Source organism: Diabrotica virgifera, chromosome 3, assembly GCF_917563875.1.
Source record: "Diabrotica virgifera virgifera chromosome 3, PGI_DIABVI_V3a".
Taxonomy (NCBI): Eukaryota; Metazoa; Arthropoda; class Insecta; order Coleoptera; family Chrysomelidae; genus Diabrotica; species Diabrotica virgifera.
The window spans coordinates 4,619,710-4,643,398 of record NC_065445.1 but is presented as its reverse complement, the minus strand read 5'-3'; the positions used below and the strand labels follow the sequence as shown (position 1 = coordinate 4,643,398).

General features: G+C 32.7%; 2 protein-coding genes across 2 annotated transcripts in view; both read left to right on the top strand.

Moving 5' to 3' along the window:
• Window positions 1-23,689, top strand: part of LOC114326594 (uncharacterized) — a 363,687-nt gene that overhangs the window by 287,482 nt on the left and 52,516 nt on the right. The gene's annotated exons all lie outside the window — the stretch shown is intronic.
• Window positions 1-23,689, top strand: part of LOC114326596 (uncharacterized) — a 79,752-nt gene that overhangs the window by 45,146 nt on the left and 10,917 nt on the right. Inside the window, exon 2 of the mRNA XM_028275009.2 lies at window positions 9,175-9,529. Coding sequence (XP_028130810.2) covers window positions 9,175-9,529 — 355 coding nt within the window. The remainder of the gene's footprint in view (window positions 1-9,174; window positions 9,530-23,689) is intronic.

Genomic DNA, 23,689 nt, shown 5'->3' with positions numbered 1-23,689 from the left:
ACGCTAAAATGTACGCAAATAAAAAAGTTAAACTTCATCAAGCTAGTGACTATTTAGCGTGGGCAGTGACTGTATATTTTGATACACGCTATTTTGATATGTTTAGTGTTTGTTTGATAGAAAAATATTTGTTATGACGTTTAATTCTACCTAACTTTTTTATTTGCGTACACGTTAGCGTATACCTAGACACAACGTGTTTGGAAAAATTTTGACGTTTTGACGTCACACTATCCCGGTCCATTGAACAACAGTAAACTGGCCAAAAAACCCTATCTTACCAGAGAACACAGGGTTGAGAGATTGAATTTTGCAAGATTGCATCAAAATTGGACCATCGATGACTGGAAACGAGTTCTTTTCTCCGATGAGACTAGAGTAAGCCTAAAAGCTCCAGATGGTCGTGAGCGTGTCTGGCGAAGGCGCGGAGAAAGGTTTGCCAGCTGCAATATCTCTCCGAAAATACCGTTTGGTGGTGGCTCTAAAATGTTTTGGGGGGGGGGGGGGGAATTTTTTTGAAGCTCGTAAGGAGTTGGTCCCCATACGTACGAGGTCTATGAATGCCCATTATTACTTAGACAACATTATTGTCGAACATGTAATGCCTTTTGCTCCGTTTCTTGGACCTAATTTTTTATTCATGCAAGACAACGCTCGTTCTCATGTGGCTCGACAGGTTATTGGCTACCTAAATGATGTTGATATTCCATTATTAGAGTGGCCACCTAACAGTCCGGATATGAATCCTATAGAGCAGGGGTTCCCAACCGGTGGTACGCGTACCACTGGTGGTACGCGTGAAGATTTCAGGTGGTACGCGTCACGTGTATGAATCAAGCGATTACGCTGGACCTCTGTCTGCGAAAGTGCCAGTGCAGTTGTTATGCTTCCATATTAATCTATGAAGCAGTTTTTGGTGAACCCTGGAACTTCAAAGGATAGAATTAAAAAACTTAAACCGCAGGCCAATTGGAAATAACACGAAAGCTACTTACAGTGTGGTTTTATAATTAAGTGTGGCACAGAAAATAGTGACAATCCTATTCCTCAATGGGTTGCTTGTTTCGAAACGCTTTCCAACCACAGTATGAAGCCGTCTATGCTGATACGTCAGCAACACACAAAGCACTCTGATGTGGTTGGTAAGCTGATCGAATTGTTTTAAAAGAGAATCTTCTTTTTTTAAGAAAGAAAATAAATATAGGTATGACTAGTTTTCTCAATATGATACTAACTAACAAAGGCATCATACCTTGTTAGATGTAGAATTGGAAAGGATGGGAAGCCTCACACAATAGGTGAGACCCTTTTACTACCGACCGCTGTAGAAATAGCTCAAACCGTGTTAGGAGAAAAGCAGTTAAAAAATTTAAGAAATACCATTGTTAAACAACACAGTGAAAAGGAGAATTACTGATATGTCTTCCAATATTGAAGAACAACTTTTTTTAAAACTTCAAAAATGCACATATTTTGCACTTCAAGTAGACGACAGCACCGATATAACAAACATAGCACAGCTACTTGCCTTTTTATGATTTGTATTTGTAGTTTTATAAAGAAGTTATAGAAGAGTTTTTGTTCTGCAAAACCACTTAAATCATACACGACAGAGGAACTCATATGTCAGGAAAGTGACATGGCTAGCAGCAAAAATAAAGATAATTGCTCCTGAATGCCGAAATACACATTGTGTCATACACCGAGAAGAATTATAATTAGAAATAATTTAGTAGATATTTCTAAAAAAAAATAGGATCAGGGGCCTTCCTTCCTCTTCATGTTCCGATCCTCGGTGTTTGGTGGTAAGCCAAAATTTTCAAAATATTTCAGGTGGTACGCAGTTGCTAGAAGGTTGGGGATCCCTGCTATAGAGCATCTATGGGACTATCTCAAAAAAAAAAAGATTCAAAGTCGTAGACCCCCTATTGCCAATCACAACCAATTCATTGAGGCCGTTATTGAAAAATGGGAGAATATTCCGCAAGCTTTTGTTGAACATTTGATATCAAGCATGCCTCGACGCAAAAATGCAGTCATGAGAAGTAGAGGAGGCGCTGCACGGTATTAGTGTTGACCCAGATACATTTTATTGTGTTACTTTATTGATTTTTTTCTTTTTGCAATTTGGAGTTATGCTAGCTTATTTACGCATTTCCGGCAAAAACAAATTTTTAAAGAAACAATAATGCAAATTAAGGTCATGATAAAGTCATGTAGGACTTATTTGTAGGTTTTTATTATTATTTCAATGTAACTAAGTTTTATTTTGTGTTCATATTGTAGATATTTAGATTAATTAAAGTGGTACGTTAATTTTATCCAGGAGTCTATAAGATGTCTCTCATTTTCATTTTATATGTTTTTTTTTAGTTTTGCTTTTCAAATCAATTCGAAAAAGGAAACTGTGAAAAAAAAATACTAATAATATTATTCGAACAAACTCAAATAACCTTTTGTGTTTACAAACGTAAAGTTCCAATTTAAAAATAAAAAATGTTGTTTTGATATGAAACAAATTAAAAAATTTCCCATTTAAAATAAAAACAAATACGAAATATTTGTTTATTATTTAAAGTATTATTTAAGGTATTGTACTTTTCATTTATTTTGGTCTTATTTCCGTTCACTACACTTTTCCATCAAACGTTCAATTTTTGGATAATATAAAAATATATTTTTTCCTCATTGAGGGCAAATACCTATGCCAAAAGGTATTTTTGGATTATACTGGGATTATAATGTAGTTGGTAAATCAATTTTAACGAAAAACAAGCAATTGGATTTCGTAAGTTCTAGCTAGATTTTCACCCAACTTGACCGGAAGTCGATATTTGAACCCTTCGGTTAACTTTGCGGTAATTGATATATGATTTCACTAATTTTGAGTCATTTTTGCCAAACTTTTTAACCGGAAATGATATCAAAATCAGAACAAATGTTTGTGCTCGGCTTTTTGAAATATCACATGTACTCTATCTGCGAGTATAATGTCGCACTTGCGGTTGCACCTTCTTAACCGGAAGTGATTTAAAAACGTAGAAGTAGATATTTATTCTGTTCTTGCTAAAATGCGTCGAATAATAGGTATTTAAAATATTTATTACATTACTTCCGGTTGCAACTCTGGAATCAGAAGTCCGACGTCAAATTTTTCACCTTTAATATCATCCTTAAGTTATATAGACCAGGGCGCATCGGTAAAAATATTAGTACATTTGGATGTTGAGAGTGACATATTTTTTTGCAGAAATTGTTTGAAAATAACTCATATAATAATATTTGAGTTATCCTCCTACTCAAAAAGGTCCGGAACATTGTTTAAATAATCAAAATGTCAAAAAATGAAGGAAAAACACCCTTTTTTCTTGTTTTTTGATTATAACTTTAAAAGTATTCATTTTAGAGAAAAGTTGCACCGACATAAAAGTTGCCTAAATAAATTTCCTACAATCTAGAATTAAATAAAAATTTTAAAAATTGTCACCCTTGTTGCAAAATAGCAATAATTTTGAAAAAACCATAAAAAGACAAGTATTCGCATTTTACGTTTTTCAACCATTTATGTTACACTTAGGACCTTCATATTTCACGCAGAAAGACTTTATGATATGATAAAACAATACTGCAAATTCCATTAAGATCGGTTTAATAGATTTTGCAAAAAAATTTTGCAATCCAGCTTTCGTAAAAAAATTCCTTTTTTTAAAATGTTGCAACACTGAAAATAAAGCAGACAGCAAGTTGAATATTTTTTACGTATATAAAAGAATACTGTACATTTCATTTGCATCTTGCAAAATTAAAATCGGTTAACTACCACGGCGTCAAAATTTTTTTTAAATAAACATTAATTTTTGGTGCTACGCGCAGGACAGCGGATACGTTCGCTCTAATTGGGCATTCCAGTGACCTTTGATAATGATTGACAAATTTTAATTTTTAGTACATTTCGAAATAAATAAATAAATTTGTTTATTGCAAAATAAAAACACATACTCTGTAATTTGAAATAACACTTTTTTAGCAATAACTTTCTTTTAAAAACATATGCAATTGTTTAAAAACAATTTTTCACAAACAATAATCAAATTAGTTTGATTTTTGTGGAATTAAAATATGAACATACAACAAAATATAGAGTAAGAAAATAATATAATAGTCCATTATTTCACGGTTTTTGCTCTAAATTTTAAAGAACCGCTTGGATTGACATGAAATTTGGCATACATATAGCTTACATGTCAAAGAAAAAAAGTGATATTGTGATAATGTGTGCTTTTGCCCTGGGGGTGACTTTCACCCCCTGTTGGGGGTGAAAAAATATATGTCCAAACTAAGTCCGGAAATGGGTAAACTGACTAATTTTAAGTAACTTTTGTTCTATAGAGCTTTTTCGCCAAGTCAACACTTTTCAAGTTATTTGCAAGTGAATATGTTCATTCTTCAACAAAATAACCACATTTTTAGACGGTTTTTCGCAAATAACTCAAAAAGTAAGTACTTTGTCGAAAAAAACGTTCTTAGCAAAAATATAGCCTATAAAAAAGTAAAAAAAAATGGTGTACGTGTTAGGTCTCTGGATCTCGTAGAACCAGAGTTATAGCCAATGAAAAATAAATTAATATTCACCAAATTTCAAATAGAATATTTCAACGTGAAATATCCAAAAAATAAGCACTTTTTGGGGAAAACCTATTATATATTTTTTAAAGTATTTAAAAAAAGCTTTATTTCTGTCTTTACAAAAGTTTCTAGCATTAAATTTAAGCAAGTTACGCTCAAAATAAAGTTGGTCCCTTTTGTTTTTGCAAAAAGAAAATCGGGAAGACCACCCCCTAATTAGCAACTTAAATTAAATTAATCGTTACCGCTTCACAAATTATTTTACTTATGTTGTGTTTATATGATCTGTAGGTTTGATCGATTCAAAGTGCTTATTTTTGAAGAAATTTGGTTTCAAAATAAAATTTTTAAAATATTAAATTTTGGAAAATATGCTGTTTTTCAAAATAACTTAAAAATTATTAGAGATACCAAAAATCTCGAAAAACAAAAAAAGTCAGATTTGCTTTTCTGAATATCATGTATTTTTTTGTTTTTCTGTTAGACAAAAATTGATTAAGATTTGGTGTTTCTAAATTTGCATACATTCGTGATCAGTGACTCGTTTAACCCCTTTTAACTACAGCCCTTTCAATAATAAGGACTTTTAACCGATGAAACTTACAGATCATATAAACAATATATACACGAGTCAAGAAACTTGTGAAGTCGTAACGATTAATTTCATTTAAGATACTAATCAGGGGGTGATTTTCTCAATTTTTTTACCAAAACCAAAAGGGCTAACTTTATTTTAAGCGTAACTTGTTTAATTTTGATGCTAGAAATTTTTTTTATAAAACAAAAATGAAGCTTTTTTTAAACACTTTAAATAAGTTGTAATGAGTTTTCCCCGAAATGTGCTTCGTTTTTGGTTATTTCACGTTAAAATATTTCATTTGGAATTTGACGAATGTGAACCTATTTTTCATTAGCTATAACTCTGCTTCTACTAAATGTAGAGACGTGATATATACACCATTTTTTTAAATTTTTACAGGCTATATTTTTGCCAAGAATTTTTTTTCGACAAAATACATACTATTTGAGTTATTTGCGAGAAACCGTCTAAAAGCGTGGTTATGTTGTTGAAAAAATGAACATATTCACTGCCAAATAACTCGAAAAGTATTGACTTAGTGAAAAAACTCTATAGAACAAAAGTTACTTAAAATTAGCCAGTTTATCCACTTCCTGACTTTCTTTGGACCAATATTTTTTCACCCCCAAGAGGGGGTGAAAACCACCCCCAGGGCAAAAGCACATATCGGCACAATATCACTTTTTTCTTTGACTTGTTAGCTATGTGTATGCCAAATTTCATGTCAATCCAAGCGGTTCTTTAAAATTTAGAGGTTTTGCAATATTTTACCGTTAAAGAACGGACTATATAATATTATTAGATAAAGATTGGAAGAAATTTTGGTGGAAATCAACTTGTGTGAATCGAACACCGCTGTCCTGCGCGTAGCACCAAAAATTAATGTTTAACTTTTTTATTTGCGTACATTTTAGCGTGTATCTAGACACAACGTGTTTGGAAAACTTTTTTTGACGTTTTGACGTCACGACTATCATGGTCCATTTTGCTTTATGTAAACGTCTTCTAACTGTTCGAGATGATATCGCGACATTTCGAACATCTGCTAGTTCATTTTTTAGCAAATTGTTGGTGACTCTTCTATCTCTGAGAGCACGTTGTCTCAAAAAACGATCATCAATTTGATTAGTGCAACGTTTTCGCCCTTGCCCTGGTCTCCGATGGTACGACCCTGTTTCATTATATCGCCTCACCTTGCGACTGATGCTGGAATGATATCTTCCTAACAAACCTGCAACGTATCGCATTGAATATCCTTCATCTAGGAGAGTCTGGGAGAGTCGATGCTCGCACTGCCTCCACCATTGACAAATTTCTTTGGCGATTAATTTTTTTATTTGATTTTTATGCAAATGAACTTCCAAACATGCAAGGGATGAAAAATATCACAATAAAAAAGCTTGTTTCTCACAAGCACTTTCTTTAATCGGCACTTTTTATAAAAAGTTTAACTCACTTTTAGCCTAAAACGAAGTTTAATACAAATTATTGTTAAAACAAAACTATTATTAGCTTACATAGCAACTGTCACTGTCAAATAAGGTCCATAGGCAACTTGTCGTACAGTAAAATTATCAATAAATATAGATTATTGAGAAAAATATGAGTGGTGGGTTAATTTTATCCAGGAGTTTATTTAAATTCGTTTCAAAGAGGACCACAAACGCCCTTATGTACGTTTCACCATCATTAGGGATAATCGGAGAGGTATATCTAGTCTGCTGTGAACGAAAAGAGAAATAATTTGTCTCCCATTGTCGAATTAAAACAAATAATTCAATACAGTCGATGTAGCGACATCTACCTAAAAAAGTTCGAACCTTTTTTTTACTAACGACTTTGGATAATAACGACTAAAGTCATTTTTACACAAATTAAATAACAAATTAAAACAATTACGCCAGTCAATGGAAGCAAGAATAGGATATTACCTCCGAAATCTATCCTACTCCATGGATTTTAATGAAATTTTGGGCCTAGCCTCTACTTATCTCCTAATTCAAAATCTACCCTATGCCGATGTATGCTTTTATCTTGGGGGTGGTTCACACCCCTTTTTAGGGGTGGAACATTTTTTGATTAAAATTACCACGGAATTCGCTAGAGAACCTAATTCTAAGCAAAAGTTGTTCTATAATTTTTTTTTGAAAACTTAATACCTTTTGAGATATTCTTGGTTGAAAATTGGCCATTTCCATTGACACATAATACCTTTTCGAACGGTTTTTTTGCGAATACCTTAAAAACTATGCATCTAACTAAAAAAACTATGTAAAACATTTTTGTAAATTATAAAAAAACAAAGAGACACATGCCTTCATAAATCTTCAAGTTATAATACAAAAAGAGATATGGTAGGTGAAAATAGTTTGATTTTTGGTACATTCTCAAATTGGTGTATTCAACTTGAAATAACAGAGAAACGGTCGATTTTAGGTATATAATGCTACTAATATCTTTTGTAGTGCTTGAAAAGACCTTTAAAATGAGCTATATTTAATAGCCTTTAATTTAAATGTCCATTACATTAAAACTAAGCGAGATATGCTCCAATCAAAATTGATAACTAATGTATTTTAAGAAAAAATGAGAAGTAATTTTAACCCCCACCCACCAAAATTCCAAAAGGTAAATGCATCGTTTTCCTTCTACAATACCTTTTATTATAGTGTTATTTCTATGTTCAAAAAGTTGGACGGGTTTAAAATGGATGGTTTTTGAAAAAAAAGGATCAAATTATAGAGCGTATTTTTAAATTTTCTTAAAAATCTTCCTTTTTCTCCATGTAACTTAAAAATTTTAAGAGATACACCAATGAAAAATGAAATTTTTATCTGAAAAAGCCCTACATTTTTGTGTGGTATCCCTTTTCGTATCTTTTATCTTTTACGAGTTACATGGAGGAAAAGGAAGATTTTTAAGAAAATTTAAAAATGCGCTCTATAATTTGATCTTATTTTTTTTAAAAAACCATTCATTTTAATCCAGTCCAACTTTTTGAACATAAAAATAACACTATAATAAAAAGTATTGTAGAAGAAAAACGATGTATTTAAATTCTCATGGATGAGGGGTTAAATATACTTCTCATTTATTCTTAAAATACATTAGACATCAACTTTTTTGCAGAATATCTCGCTCAGTTTGAATGTAATCGACATTTAGTATTGCTTATTTTAAAGGTCTTTTCAAGCACTACAAAAGTTATTAGTATCATTATAAACCTAAAGTCGACAGTTTCTCTGTTATTTCAAGTTGACTACACCAATTTGAGCATGCAGCAAAAAAACAAACTATTCTTACCTACCATATCCCTCTTTGTATTTTAACTAGAAGATTTATGAAGGAACGAATCTCTTTGTTTTTTTTATAACCTACAGAAATATTTTATATAGTTTTTTTGTTAGATGCATAGTTTTTAAGGTATTCGCAAAAATCCGTCCGAAGAGGTGCCATTTTTCAATGAAAATGGCCAATTTTCATCCACGAATAACTTAAAAAGTATTGAGTTTTCAAAAAATAATTATACATATAGTCAGTTTTTGCTTAAAATTAGGTTCTCTAGCCTCTTCCGTGGCTATTTTAACCAAAACATTTTTCACTCCCGAGAAGGGGTGGAATCCACCCCCAAGATAAAAGCGCAGATCGGCATAGGGTAGACTTTGTTTCTTGAGCTATTCCGTACTTACTGTGAGAATATCAAGTAAATCAATGTAGTAGGATGGAATTCGGAGCCATGTACCCTCATTGACTGCCCTAAATATTTAAAAAAGAATTTCGCCGTGAAATGAAAACAAGAGACGTAATATATTTGTTTGTTCATAAAGCGCCATAAACACCCTTACTAGCTTCATTTTCATTAGAAATCATCAGAGAATGTATATGGATATCTCTGAACAATATTTAGAAAATTTTTACAAAGCTCTATGCAAGCTGTTAGATTTTAAAGACCCTAATTTCTATTGCAGGTCTTTCATTCAGGAACCAGCATACCCAATCCCTCCTTGTACAATCTCCCAAGGGCCATTTTCAGCTTGGCCGGCTCAGCATCTGCTTCATCTTCATCAGTAGACACTTCTGAATCCGCAAAATTTACGAATATTGTGGATTATCACAAAAAAGAAGAAAAACGACAACAACTGCAGACTGAAAAACGAATAGGAGAAGACGACGACATTTCTGATGATCCTGCAGAGAAAGAAGAAAATGAAGCTTCACCGAGTTTCCTGCAAAAGAAAGTTAATAAGATCTTAGCGAAAATCCAACTCTTTTCCACTTTTTCTGATTCTTCTGCAACGCAAGATTTAGAAGTAGAAGAAGAAAGTAAGTTAACTAAGAATATACTTTTTTACTAATGAAAAACAGTTAACATTTCATCATCAACCCAGGGGCGTAACAGAGGCCCCCGCAGCATGAAGCTTGCGGGGGGCCCCAATCGATCATGGCCCCATCTTGTCGTCTGATATTAGGTAAACATCTGTTATTGTTATATTATTTTACATTGTGTGTTTAAATTTAAGAACGTAAATTTCTCAATAGGCATGTTCGGCAAGTGAATCATCTCACATCTATAAACTTAATCCTTTCCGGTCTTAAAATATAGGACATTGGTAGTATGTTCATAGAATGTCTTGTGGTAACATTCCACGAATAACTTAATCAGATATTCACCGAATGTTCCTTGAATGTCCAGTACATTCAAACATTAATAGAACTTTGATAGTACATTCCTGGAATGTTTTGTGTTCTTAGGGGTATTAATAAAATTGTAGATATATTCGCTGATAGTAGTGCACGAAGAAAGTTGTTCCTCTCATCAATAATACTATGCAATAATGTAATAATTTATTAATTTTTGTTCTATTTTATTCTATTCGCTCTGAGCGTTAACAAAGTGTTAAAGCAAAATCGACCGACCTGCTCATGGTGGCGGTTTTTTGAAATTTTATCAGGACGCTTTGTGTATGTTTAAATGAGACATTTAAAAAAATGCCGTGTCCCGCTAGTGATATTATGTATTAATATAAACAGAAAATAAAAACGCACTTAATCTGATATAAATTTTTCTATTTCCAATATTGATTATCAGTTTGATTTTGTATACATAACCTCACTATCGCAGTTTATGTCAATAAATCTTTATTAACGAAAAAGAAAATATTTTTGTTGTACTATAAATTACAGTATAAATTAATAACTAATGAATTCTAACAATTGTATTCGGTTATTATCACTACAAAATAAAATATTCAAGTTTAACAAAATAATCCCATAAGACTCAATGTTAAAACGTCCTGACAAAATCTGACAGCGTGTCACGTGACTGTAAGTAGAGGGGAGACGCACGGAGCCAATACCAATAAAGATGAAAAATGTAAGTTGTCATAAACAGTACATGTATACACCGATAGCCCAGTAAATGACCGTTTTGGAGTGTAATCATCAGCGTCACGAGGGATTTGCTTGAAAATTTGGATTTTGATTCTACTTACCCTCCACTTGGGAAGTAAAAAACATAAGTTTAAAATAAGTACGGAAATGGTTAAATTGACTAATTATAAGCAATACTCCACAGTACATCGTCCTCTTTGGAAGATGATTACAAAAGTCTTAATTATCTTAACTGCTTCCTTTGAACGGGTCTACCACTTTCTGAAAAATTTCAGAGTGCAAGTTGGACGCGTTTCCGCGTCCCGCGTCATTAACATATTTACGTTGTCGGACTAACAAAACGCGGCTGTAAATATGTCGGACAAGAGATCGACAATCTTTATTATTTAAATATAAGTAGTACTTTAAATTGAAAATTAAGAGTTTTGTGATAGCAAAATCGTAGAGTCCGACACCAGCAAGATATCATTCTATACTTTATTTCACGTTAAGAATAGAACATTATGCTTATGGAGATCAGTGTTGACAAACCTCTCGGCCACGGGTGGCTACTCGACTGCCGATAGACGATTCATTTTAATCAGTACGGCGTGGCATCGGCGCGCTTCTATCGTTCATAAGAAATGCGCTCTTAATTTTCAGTTTAAAATACTTATATTTAATTAATAAAGATTGTCGATCTCTTGTTTGACAAATTTACAGCCGAGTTTCGTTAGTCCGACAACTTAAATATGTTAATGGTAATGTAAATTTTTCAGAAAGTGGTAGACTCACTCAAATGAAGCAGTTAAGAAAATTTTTATTAAGACTTTTCTAATCATCTTCCAAAAAAAAAGGATGTACTGTGGACTACAACTTTCGTTCAATATTTTTCGAGTTATTGCGAGTTATATTGTTTATTTTTGAACAAAAAAACTCAACGATTTTTCTCGAATTAAATATTATTAAAAAAAATATATTTTTAGCAAAAATGTAGCTTATAAAAAAATGGTCTATTCATGAAGTCCATCGATACAGTAAAAGCAAAGTTAAAGCTCATGAAAAATTGTTCTTATTCGTCAAAATAACCAAAAAATGAAGTACTTTTCGGGAAAAGCTCATTAAATTTTTTTAAATGTACAAAAAAAGCTTTATTTTTATTTTTTATAAACGTTTCTTGGATCAATACTAAGCGAGTTACGCTCAAAATAAAGTTGGCCCGTTTTTTTGGTAAAAAAAAATCGTGAAAATCTCCCCTTGTTTAGCACATCAAATAAAATTTATCGTTATCGCTTTACCATTTATTTTGTATAGGTGTGTATTGTTTTTATGATCTGTAAGTTTGACCGGTTCAAAAGTTTGACCGGTTTGTACACAAGTCGTATTTAGTAACTTTTTAAAGGGGCCCCCATTTCCAATCCTGCGGGGGGTTTGTTACGCCACTGCATCAACCGTATAACTAAGCGCAATTATATGAAATAATTTGGTGCTAGACGTTGTAGCGATATCTATTTAAAACAATGAAAAGTCTAAGTCCCAAAAACTAAAACTTCTATCGTTGGAATTGGAATCAAGTTTCTGGTGAGACCTGAATCCGTGTCTTACAAAAATTTGCAAGGCAAACAAACGATGAATAAAGCACACCAGGAGAAATCTAAGATTACATTATACCACCAGTCAATTCATCTAGGTAAAATTCCAACTGATCTTGATTTTTTGTAAGATTTCTTGATCCTTTCTCTTAGATAGGAGTAAAACTAAAAGAAAATGAAAGAAAGTTAATGGTACATTCCATGTCAAATCACTCAGGCAAAAACTTTTGGATCACCGATTTTTCTGAAACTTGGTGTATAGCTGCGGGACGTAAAAATAGGATGTTTAAGGTCAAAAAATATTCTTCTTTTTTTTTTCTCAAAATGTTATTTTATGCGATTTTGTAGCGATTTGGTGTTTATTTAAACAAATTTTCATTTTCTATCGTAAGGTATCAATGGAAAAAAATAATATTTTAATAGAAGGAACTTAAAAATGTCATGATATGGCATTATACCACGTTATTTTGATTCAAAATAAGTTTTTGATCAAATTTTATAGTGCAGAAAACGTTAAAATACCGTTTTTTACATTTTCCTTCCTTCCCAAAATACATCACAATCGATTTAGCTGGAAATTTGCCCACAGATAACCAAAACATAGGACTTTAAGTGGTTAGAGGATTTGAATTATATTACAAGATCAAAAAAGTTACATGCAATAACATCAAACTCAAAGGTACATTAGTCCAGTTGGGATAGCATTTGACCTTGCATGCCGAGCTCCCAAAATTTTATTTTTCTAATCTTTAGGGGGGTCAATAGTAGCCTAAATTTAAAATCGCGAATGAATTCCTCCGTTACGTTAGCCGCCACCTTGATTTTAAAGAAGAACCGTTTTTGCTCAATATCTCCATCATTTTTAACTTTTCGATAAAAATGGTAGCAACTGAAATTGTTCCCAATAAATCGTACAGTAGAACTCCACAAATCCGAACTAATTGGGGGGACAGCCTGTTCGGATTCCGAAAAGTTCGGGTTATTCGAAAGTTAGCCTAACTAATAATTCAAAACTTTCGTTGTCGTTGATTTTGAATCGCTTCACCTGTCTCGGTCTCTTCCTCTTCCACCCATCTCAGATTAATGTCACGGATGCAGAGCCAGTGTCATGGTTTGTTATTAGGCGCTAACTCAGTGGCTAGATTTTCAATTTGAAGAAGTCGTACAACAACAGGATGAGAAAACGAAGAAGAAAGTGCAATTACAGAGTGGATTGAAGCTGACGACAATGGACACAAAGAATTCAAAAGAAAATAACCGACTTTTTAACCCGCGAGTAGTCGCGCGGTGAGATAGAATCTCAATTTTTATCCTTTTTCGCGATAACATGATGAAAAACTTTGCAATTTTGAAAAAATTTCGTAAGTGCCTCGAGGAAGGGTGTAGTAATGCGTAGGAATTTTTTTTCTTCTTCTTCTTTTTGTGGAATTTATGGCTTTGGGGAGAGCCAATTAGCTTTAACCCGCGAGTAGTCGCGCCGTTAGATAGAATCTCACATTTCATCCTTTTTCGTAATACATACAGTAAAATTTGTCAGTAACGGCCACTAAAAATGAAAGAACTATTGGCCGATATAGAAAGGTGGACGGTATTGCCAGTTTTTGTAGTCTACATATAATTGGTTTGGGAAATTTTTAAACTGGCCGTTAGGACAGGTGGCCGATGTTGGCAGGTGGCCGTTAACACAGGTTTTTTAAATAAAATTGTTAGAAATAATTATTTCCATATAAAAAGTAGATAAAAATAGTACAAAATAAAAATTTGTTTTAAATTCGTATTTTGAGATAGAATCTCACACGCGACTATCGACGTTACAGAAGTGAGCGCGACTACTCCCGGGTTAAAGAATGCTCCTTAAGACTGCAAACGTTCTCGCAAGAGTATGGACAATATTTTTGGAATTAAGTTTGGATTACAAGAGAACCGACGTTAAGTATATATTTGTGTTTAACCTTTATAAGCACTACGTATCAAGTATGTATTCATTTTTAAGAAATTTTAAATGTCAAAACCTATTAATCCAAGATTGTTCAATTTTCTGGTTTTACTCTGTATAATAAATATATTTTTAAGTTTTTGTCTTGAATTTTTTAAATTTTTTTTACTTTCCGTTGGTTCGGATTTTCCGAACGTTCGGATTAGCGGTGTTCGGATTTGCGGAGTTCTACTGTATTTACAATTATTACAATTTATTTTTAACAATTTTTGTCGTGAGGTCGATATTTTTCGAGTTAATTGTACTTACAGGAGACGCCTATATTTTTGACTATGATATTGCTTGTAACTTTTTTTGGTATTGTAATATAATTCAAATCCTTCTAGCCACTTAAAGTCCTATGTTTTGGCTATTTGTGGGCAAATTTTCAGCCAAATCGATTATGCTATATTTTGGGAATGGAGGAAAATGTAAAAAACTGGTATTTTAACGTTTTATACACTAAAAAATTTGATCAAAAACTTGCTTTGAATCAAAATAACTTGTTATAATGCAATATAATGACATTTTTGAGTCCATTCTATTAAAATATTATTTTTTCCATTGATACTTTACGATAGGAAATGCAAATTTGTTTAAATAAATACCAAATCACTGTAAAATCGCTTAAACTAACATTTTGAGAAAAAGAAGAAGAAGAAGAAGAAGAAGAAGAAGAAGAAGAAGAATAAGAAGAAGACAATTCGACCTTAAATGTTTTATTTCTAGATCTCGCAGATGCTTTATACCAATTTTCAGACAAATCGGAGATCCAAAAGTTTTATTGATCCAAAATAATTGAGTGATTTGAAATGGAATCACCCTAATATTTCATTCCCTTTCAGAGGCAACTACCATCTTCTTATGGACATTTCACCCTTTTGGCATCTTCAGAGAGGCCTGTGGTCTGCTCTGAATCGTAACAAAAACCACCGTCTTACTAAGCACAATTATTATGAAATAATTTACTGCTGGACCCTGTAGCGACATCTATTTAAAACAACTAGAAGTCTTAGATCCTTAGATCGTTGGAATCAAGTTACTGGTGAAATGCTAAATTTGAAATTGCTAATTTTTACTAATATTTGAAGATTAAAGTAGTTGAATGATCTCTCTCTCTTTCTTAATTTCTTTTAACACATGCATAGGTCTTTTGGCGGAATCGGTGGCGGGATCGGGTGACGAGCAGTGGGATCAACTAAAACATTGCCTACTAGAACCGTGCACAGAAATACTGAAGACTTCTACAAAAAGAAATGAAGAATGGATGAACGACAAGATAGTCAATATGATGGAACAACGGAGACAATATAAGAACAAAGATAACAATAAATACAGGGAGATAAACCACCAGATAAGAAGGATGATAGAGCAGGCAAAAGAGAAACACTTTGAAGAGAAATGCAAAGAGATGCAGGACCTTCAAAAAAGATACGATCTATTTAATCTACACAAGAAAGTAAAAGAAATGGCAGGGCTAAGAAAACAAAATCTCACTGGTGCACTTCTGGATAGACACGGGATTACTATAACACAGACCGATGAGAAAGTACAACGCTGGGCAGAATACATAGATGAACTGTTCGATGATGAAAGATGAGACCTAGAAAACGTAGAATTTACTTCAGAAGAAATAGGTCCAGATATCACAAAAGAAGAAATAGCACACGGCACACGCATTAAAAACAATGAAGAACGGAAAAAGCCCTAAGCCTGACATGCTTCCTATCGAACTAATAAGAATTATAGATGAACAGCACATTGATGTTCTAGTTATACTTTTGAACAAAATTTATAGCTCAGGCGTATTACCCAAAGAATGGTTAACGTCGATCGATTACCGCACCATCAGCTTGATGTCTTATGTGCTGAAGTTGCCACTGAAAGTCATCCCTAACCGAATACATATATCAAAAACTGGACATAAATATTAATGATACACAATTTGAGTTTCGCAAAGGCCTAGGAACGCGTAAAGCTCTTTTCTCACTTAGTATCCTAATACAAAGGTGCCTAGACGTCAATCAAGTTATATATGTCTGTTTTATTTACTATAATAAAGCTTTCGATAAAGTACGCCATGAACAATTAATGAATGTCCTGAAATTAAAGAAGATAGAACACAATGACCTCAGGATCATATCTAATTTATACTATAAGCAGCGAGCAAAAGTACGTGTTGACGAACAGTTGTCAGAGGAAATTGAAATTAGACGTGGGGTGAGACAGGGATGCGTACTGTCGCAAGTTCTCTTTAATTCCTACTCGGAAGAGATCCTAACACGGAAATCCCTCATCCTCTTGAGGGTGAAGCAGCTGGAATAAAGGTGAACGGAGTTCCTATTAACAACATTAGATATGCGGATGACACTGACGTCTTAGCCGAAAATATTGAAGATCTTCAGAGACTGCTTAACAGACAAGCGATATATAGCCAAGAATACGGTCTAACAATGAACATCAAGAAGACAAAATTTATAAGAATGTCTAAAACTCAAAGAAATAACGAGAATCTCCTCATACACGGAACCAATGTCGAACGAGTAGACCAATATGCATATCTTGGAACAATGATTAACTCCACAAATGATTACTTCCATGAGATTAAAATTAGAATATAAAAGGCTAGGGCGAATTTTAACAAAATGAGAAAAGTGCTCGGAACAAGAGATCTATGGTTTGAGCTAAGAGTAAGGTTGGCTAGGTGCTACGTTTTCTCGACTCTGTTTTACGGAATGGAAGCTTGGACCTTGAATGCGGCATCAATGAAAAAACTGGAATCATTCGAGATGTGGGTATACAGAAGAATTCTGAAAATATCATGGACAGAACACGTCACAAACAAAGAGGTTCTGAGAAAAATGAATAAAGAAGTCTTAAATACAATCAAAACCAGAAAATTGGAATATCTCGGACATATTACACGTGGAGAGAGATACAACTTGCTCCAATTCATTATGCAGGGAAAGATTCCAGGAAAAAGAAGCATACGGAGACGCATAATATCGTGGCTGCACAAACTGAGAGAATGATACGGATAGAATAGAATAGAATAGAAATATGCTTTATTGTCATGAAAAGTTGTACAATTTTATCGACAAAGCTTATAAAAAGTCAAGAAAACAAAACAATAACAATCCAATTTACTAAAATTACATAAATCGTCAATATATTTTTACAATAATAACAATAATAATGAAGTTAAACAGAAGTAATCAATTGCAAAATTTAAGTAAATTGCAAATGCATAGTCTACCTAGTAATTAATAAGTTTAAAAGTTAAGCTGCTGCATATGACACCCAAATATAGATAAAAAAATGATAATAAAAATACTACTTGTGCAAAGGGTACTGTAATTTCTTAGTTATTGATTAAGAAAATCTTCTACTGAATAATATGGTCTTTCAGATAGGTAGGCTTTTGTCAGTTTACGGAATTTGGGGAAAGATGCTGCAGATTTAAGTTGTAGAGGGAGATGGTTGTAAAGTTTTTTTGCGGAATATAATATAGATTTCTTTACTAACTCAGAGGACGGGGTATAGACGTCAAACGTAGAATTTCTCGTGAAGTAGTAATGATTAGGTCTTGGTGGAAAGACATGTAGATGTTTACGAATTAAGCAAACAGTTTCTAAAATATACAAAGATGGAAGGGTTAAAATTCTGTGATCCTTGAAGTAACTTCTGCAATGTGTTGTTCTTCTGAGGCCAAACAGATATCTAATTGCTCTTTTTTGTAATTTGAAAATAACATCGAATTGGGCAGCTGTACCAGAACCCCAAAAAGGAAGACCATAACGAAGATGTGACTCGAACAAAGAAAAATATGTTATTTTGGAAGATGCTAAATTGAGTTAATTCGAAACAGACCTTATAGCATAGCAAGCTGAGGATAGTTTCTTCCTTAACAAATCGATATGGTGGGACCATTTAAGGTTGCTGTCTAAAAAAATACCAAGAAATTTTACAGAATCAACGGTACTGATCTGGCTGTTATTAAGAGGAAAGGGTTGAAGGACCCCTTTATAAGACAATGCTACTGTTTTATCTACGTTAAACGAGAGTAAATTACGAGTCAAACCACGAGTTACGAGTTTTTATTGTAAGTAGATCGGAAGTTATAGTAGCATGAAGAGTTGCAATATTTGAGTTACTCCAAGTGATACTGGTATCATCAGCAAAAAGAAAGACTTTTCCATCGATTTTTAAACTAGTGATGTCATTAATAAAGATAAGGAAAAGTAGAGGACCCAATACTGAACCTTGAGGTACCCCACATACAATGTTTTGGAGACTAGAGTCTGTATCATTTGCTCTAACCAGTTGTTTCCTATCATCCAAGTAAGATTGGAACCTATCTAAAGAAATACCTCGAATTCCGTAGAAATTTAATTTTCTTATCAAAATGTTATGATTTACACAATCAATAGCTTTGGCGTAGTCACAAAAAACGGTGGCAGTGTGAAGATTATTGTTCAGTGCTTGATAAACCTCATGTAGTACAGAAAAGATGGCATCAGTGGTGCATTTATTATTTAAAAAGCCGAACTGATTTTGTGATAAAATGTTGTTTATAACTAGAAAGGACATAAGTCGGGCTTTTATGAGTCTCTCAATAATTTTGGAGAGTACCGGTAGTAGTGCAATAGGTCTATAATTGCAGGTATTAGATATTTCACCACCCTTATGAAGAGGAATAATGATGGCTGTCTTCAGGCACTCTGGAAATTTACCTTTCTCAAAAGAATCATTAATTAGTGAGATGAGGGCTTCTAACACATTTTCTGGGAGATTAGAAAAAATTTTTATCGATAGACCATCAGTACTACAGGAGGATTTGCTTTTGATATTATTGATTGTTTGGATCAGTTCAGATTTATCGACTGGTTTTATAAAGAATGAATTCGAGACCTTTCTTGAATTAGGGAGATAAGCAATGGGATCATGTTGTGGCAAAATAGTTGATGTAATATTTTTACTCACATTAACAAAGTATTCATTTAGATTTTCAGGGTCTGGAAGGGAAATTTGTTTTAGCAGTGTGGGTTTTATTTCGAAGATCGTTTATTATGGACCAAGTTTCTTGTGCAACACTTTTTGAGCTTCCCAAACGGTTATGGTAGTAGTCTTTTTTAGCTGATTTTATAAGTTTAAGATAGGTTGCCCTGTACTTGGTGATATATTCAGTGATAGAGACGTTGGTAGTAAATTTCCTGATATAGAGAAGAGAACGCATATTCTTGGAAGATATTCGGATACTTTAGTAGTCCAGGGTTTGCGATGTTTTGGCTTAATTGCAATTAAAGGAAATGCTTTATTGAAGATACAGACAAGCTTATCCAAAAAAGCACTGAAATTATTTTGAAATGTGCAAATGCAAATGTGAAAATATATGTGCTGAAAGCACATGAATTTTGGAAATTACGAAAGTTCCGGGTGAAAAAAATCCTGCCTAAACGTCGGGTTTTCGAGGAGGGTTTGCTCAAGATGTTAAACTTCGTATAAACTGCTTCATGATCAGATAGTCCAGCATTAATAATTGTAGAGTGGACATCAAAAGGTGAAAAATCTGAGACAGTATAATCAGTTATGGTAGATGAAGTTTTTGTAATCCTTGTAGGAGAATCAACGTGCATTGTTAGACCATACGATTCAAATATGTTGACCAAGGATATTTGTGTAGCACTAGCAGCAGCATAATCAATGTTAAAGTCCCCGCATAAAATTTTTTTACTTTTATGGGGCAGGTCATCTAACAAATTTAGCAGGTTCTGAAAAAATAGTTCCACGGAAGAGTTAGGTGATCTATAAATGCAAATAATATAAAGATTAAGATTCTTATTGTAAATTAACGAAAACTCAAAGAAGGCTTCACTTAGCAGAAAGTCATATTTTGTTACCGAAGAAAAATCATTGCTCGTAGATAGAATTAGGGTGCCTCCGTAAGCTGAGCTTGGACGATCATACCTAGCAATTGTGGTGTATTTTTCTACAAAAAAAGGCTCGTTGACTTCAAGCCAGTGCTCTGTAACCGCAACTACCGGTGGAAATCCTAATTCCTCTAGGAACAAAAATAATTCATCAGTTTTGTATCTTATAGAACGAATATTAATCAGAACCATGCTAAAGTTGTTATCACTAAAACAATTTGAGGATTCTAGTCCCTCAGAACACGTCGTGATGTTTAAAGATTTCGTTTTGGAGAGGCAGCGGAATAGTAATTTCGGTGACATTCCCTTGATTTTTGCAGGTGTATAATTCTTTCAGAAGTGAGAAAGGATCTGTAAGCATCAAGATCAGCTTCCACCACCAGGATGTACATCAAATGAACTTTTCAGAGCAGCAGTCTCCAAAGTCCGAATAGCTATGATGATTGCCGACCTCCGTCGCGGAGATGGCACTTGAAGAAGAAGAAGATATGTCTTTTGCATATTTCTGTAATTTGGTGGATCCATCTTATTGGGAATCTTCCTCGTGGTCTTCGGCCTTCTACCATTCATTGGATATTTATTTATTTATTTATTTATTGTTCATACATATGACCTGGCCTCTAGTGACTAATCCAGGTCGTTTTTTCCTGATGGGATTACAGATATTTTTTTTATATTTTCACATTTTTTACTAAACTACTAAATCTATTTTTACAATTAATAATTTGCCATAATCTATTAATTACATTTAACAAATTTAAAGAAACAATATATATTTGTTAAAATATTTTTGGTACTATCAACTCCCTTCTAAGTTATAAAGACAGTCCCTCTATTTTCAGAAGAGAGTTGGTAGTTTTTTTTTAATTTAATGAATTATTTATTGAATTATTATTTTTATTTATTTATTTTATATTGAATTATTATTATTATAATTGTGAATATCTATTTTTGAATTTATATTTTATTTTATTTATTTTAACTTTATCTTTCTCAACTTCATCAGGGTTGGATTATTTGTTGTCTTCTTCTATTATTATAAATTTCTTGTTGTTTTTTAGATATTATTTCTGTTAGATTGTTTAATATTCCAAAATATTCTTCATTTTGTAATATATCTCTTATTTCAATTATTTCTAATCTTCTCATTTCTCCATGTTCTTAATTTTCTATAGTATTTTCACAATGTAACACTATATGTTCTGGTGTACCTAGTTCTCCACATTCACAATATGCATCATCTTTTAAGTTAAATCTTTCCAAATATGTTGGGTACGGTCCATGTCCTGTTAAAAAGTGTACTAAACCTTGTTTTGGATTAAAATAATTTGGAATGTTTTCTAATATTGGTATAAAATTGTATAAACGTCTAGATTTTGTTGAATTTTCCCATTCATTTTGTCTTTTTCTATTTATTATTTCTTTTAATTCTCTTTTATTTCTTATATCTAATCCTATTATTTGTATTATTTTTTCATATTTTTCTTTTTTTAGCCAATAATTACATGCTCTTTTTTGTGTTTCTAAATGCATTGGCATTACTCCAGTTAAAACTGTGAGTGCCTGTGTTGTAGTTGTTCCAAATGCTCCCGTCATTCTTACAAGAAATCCTCTCTGAGCTCTATTTAATTTTTCTGCATTTTTTTTATTTATTAATCTATGTGCCCATATACTTGAACCGTACCCGACAATTGATGCAAGTATTGTACTTAGGTATATTCTCATCTGTCGGAACGAAAATTTATATTCCTTCTGTGCTAGACTAGCAATGCTATGCATGATCTTTGTTGCCTTTTCACAGACACAACTCATGTGTTTATTTCATTATCCCCATTCATTGGATAATAAGTCTTTCCCTGTTTCCTGTGTCTGCTCTCATAATATTATGTCCAAAGTGTTTTAATTGTTGGAAATGGACTTTGCTGGAAAGCCTTTTGCTAACCTTTAGCTCATTTAAAATTGTATTATTTATCATAAGGACGATGCATGGAATTCGTAACATTCTTCTCATCAAATATAAAAACGATTTTTATCTTTTTTTTATTAATTTTGTCTTTCCACAATTCTTCTAGATGTTAAGCACCGATATATTTTTGATTTAATGCTTTGGGTTTTGTCAGTTATTTTTATAGTGTAGGAAACAGAGGTTGAACCTCGCAAAATGGACACAAGTCCGGTTTTATTTCTTTTTCTGGTATATCAAGGGGTGCTTATTATGAGACTAACTTTTTATTAAAAAATTTCGCCCGGAACCCCCTTTTCACCCCTTTAAAGGGGGTAATTTGTGGTTTTTGCGAAACGTAGCCCTTCCTGTACGTTTTGCAAAAAATTTACTTAATAGTAAAATGAAGAGGACTATATTTCCTACCATTTATATCCCGACAGCATATGTCTATCACACACCGTTTAGCGAGGGTGGCGCCCCAAAGTTGACAAATTTTTAAAAAGTTGTTTTTAAAAAAAATTATTTTTCCCTAACTGTAATGAAAATTAAGAAGAAACGCTGCGGCAATTAATCACAAATAAGTGGCTGATTTTTTGGTATAGGTTTCATTTAAGGGCAATTGCAAATCTTTTAATTACAGGGTGTTACATTTTAAAAAACCCCCTTTTTATAATATCTGAACCGCCTATGCTAGAGTAAAAAAACTTTCAGCGTTTATTCATGTACTGGTTTTATTTACAAATTTGTATAATGCACCCCCATATTTTCCCCGAAACCACCCCAAAAAAAAAGGAAAATTATTAAAGAAAATAATCAAAAATTGATTTTGGGCCACCACTGTGGCTTTAGAGTGCAAAGAAAATAAAATATGCATAGGTCATAATGTGTAGCAGACAGTGTGTTCTTTTATTTTCCATAAGAACGTTATCAATAAAATGAATAGCTGAGGAAAAAAAAACAAAAACAAAAAGCATTTCTGAGGTTTACGGCGCCACTATGCCGTAACTGTTGCTTATACGAAAAAAATGCATAGGACCTTATTTGTAGAGAAAATAGTGGTATTTGATTCTGTGTAAGTTTTGTTTTAAAAAAATGCATAGGTAATGAGAAAATCGTAAAAACATGCTCTCCAAGCGATAGGGGTAGTTTCTGCAGTTTATTTTCAAGGATAGGGTAGTTTCCGCAGGGATGTTGCAATAATCATATATATTTATGAAAAACCCTATTAATGGAGCATATGTCTACAGTATGTCCCTGTAAGTTGTATCCATATGGAAAACTTTTTTATTATTAATTTTAGGAAAAAAAGATATTCTTTATAAAAAGCTCTGCATGGTCCAAAACCTAAGATTTAACCATCAAATATCAAATTTTTTTAATATTATACGAGGTATGTCAAAAAGTTTGAATTTCACTTAAGAGTAAAGTAGCTTTATTTTTCACAATATTGAACATTGCTATTATGAAAAGTTGTTTGGAATTAAAAACTGTATTCTAGTATGCAATTACATCCTTCTAACTGAATAATTTTTTTTTTGAAAAATTATGGATAACATTATTTTCGGTTATTTTAATTCAGATAACTCTTTTATTATTAATTTCACGAAACAAAGTGATTCTTAATAAAAAGTTCTGCATGGTCTAAAATCTAAAATACAACCATTCAAATTT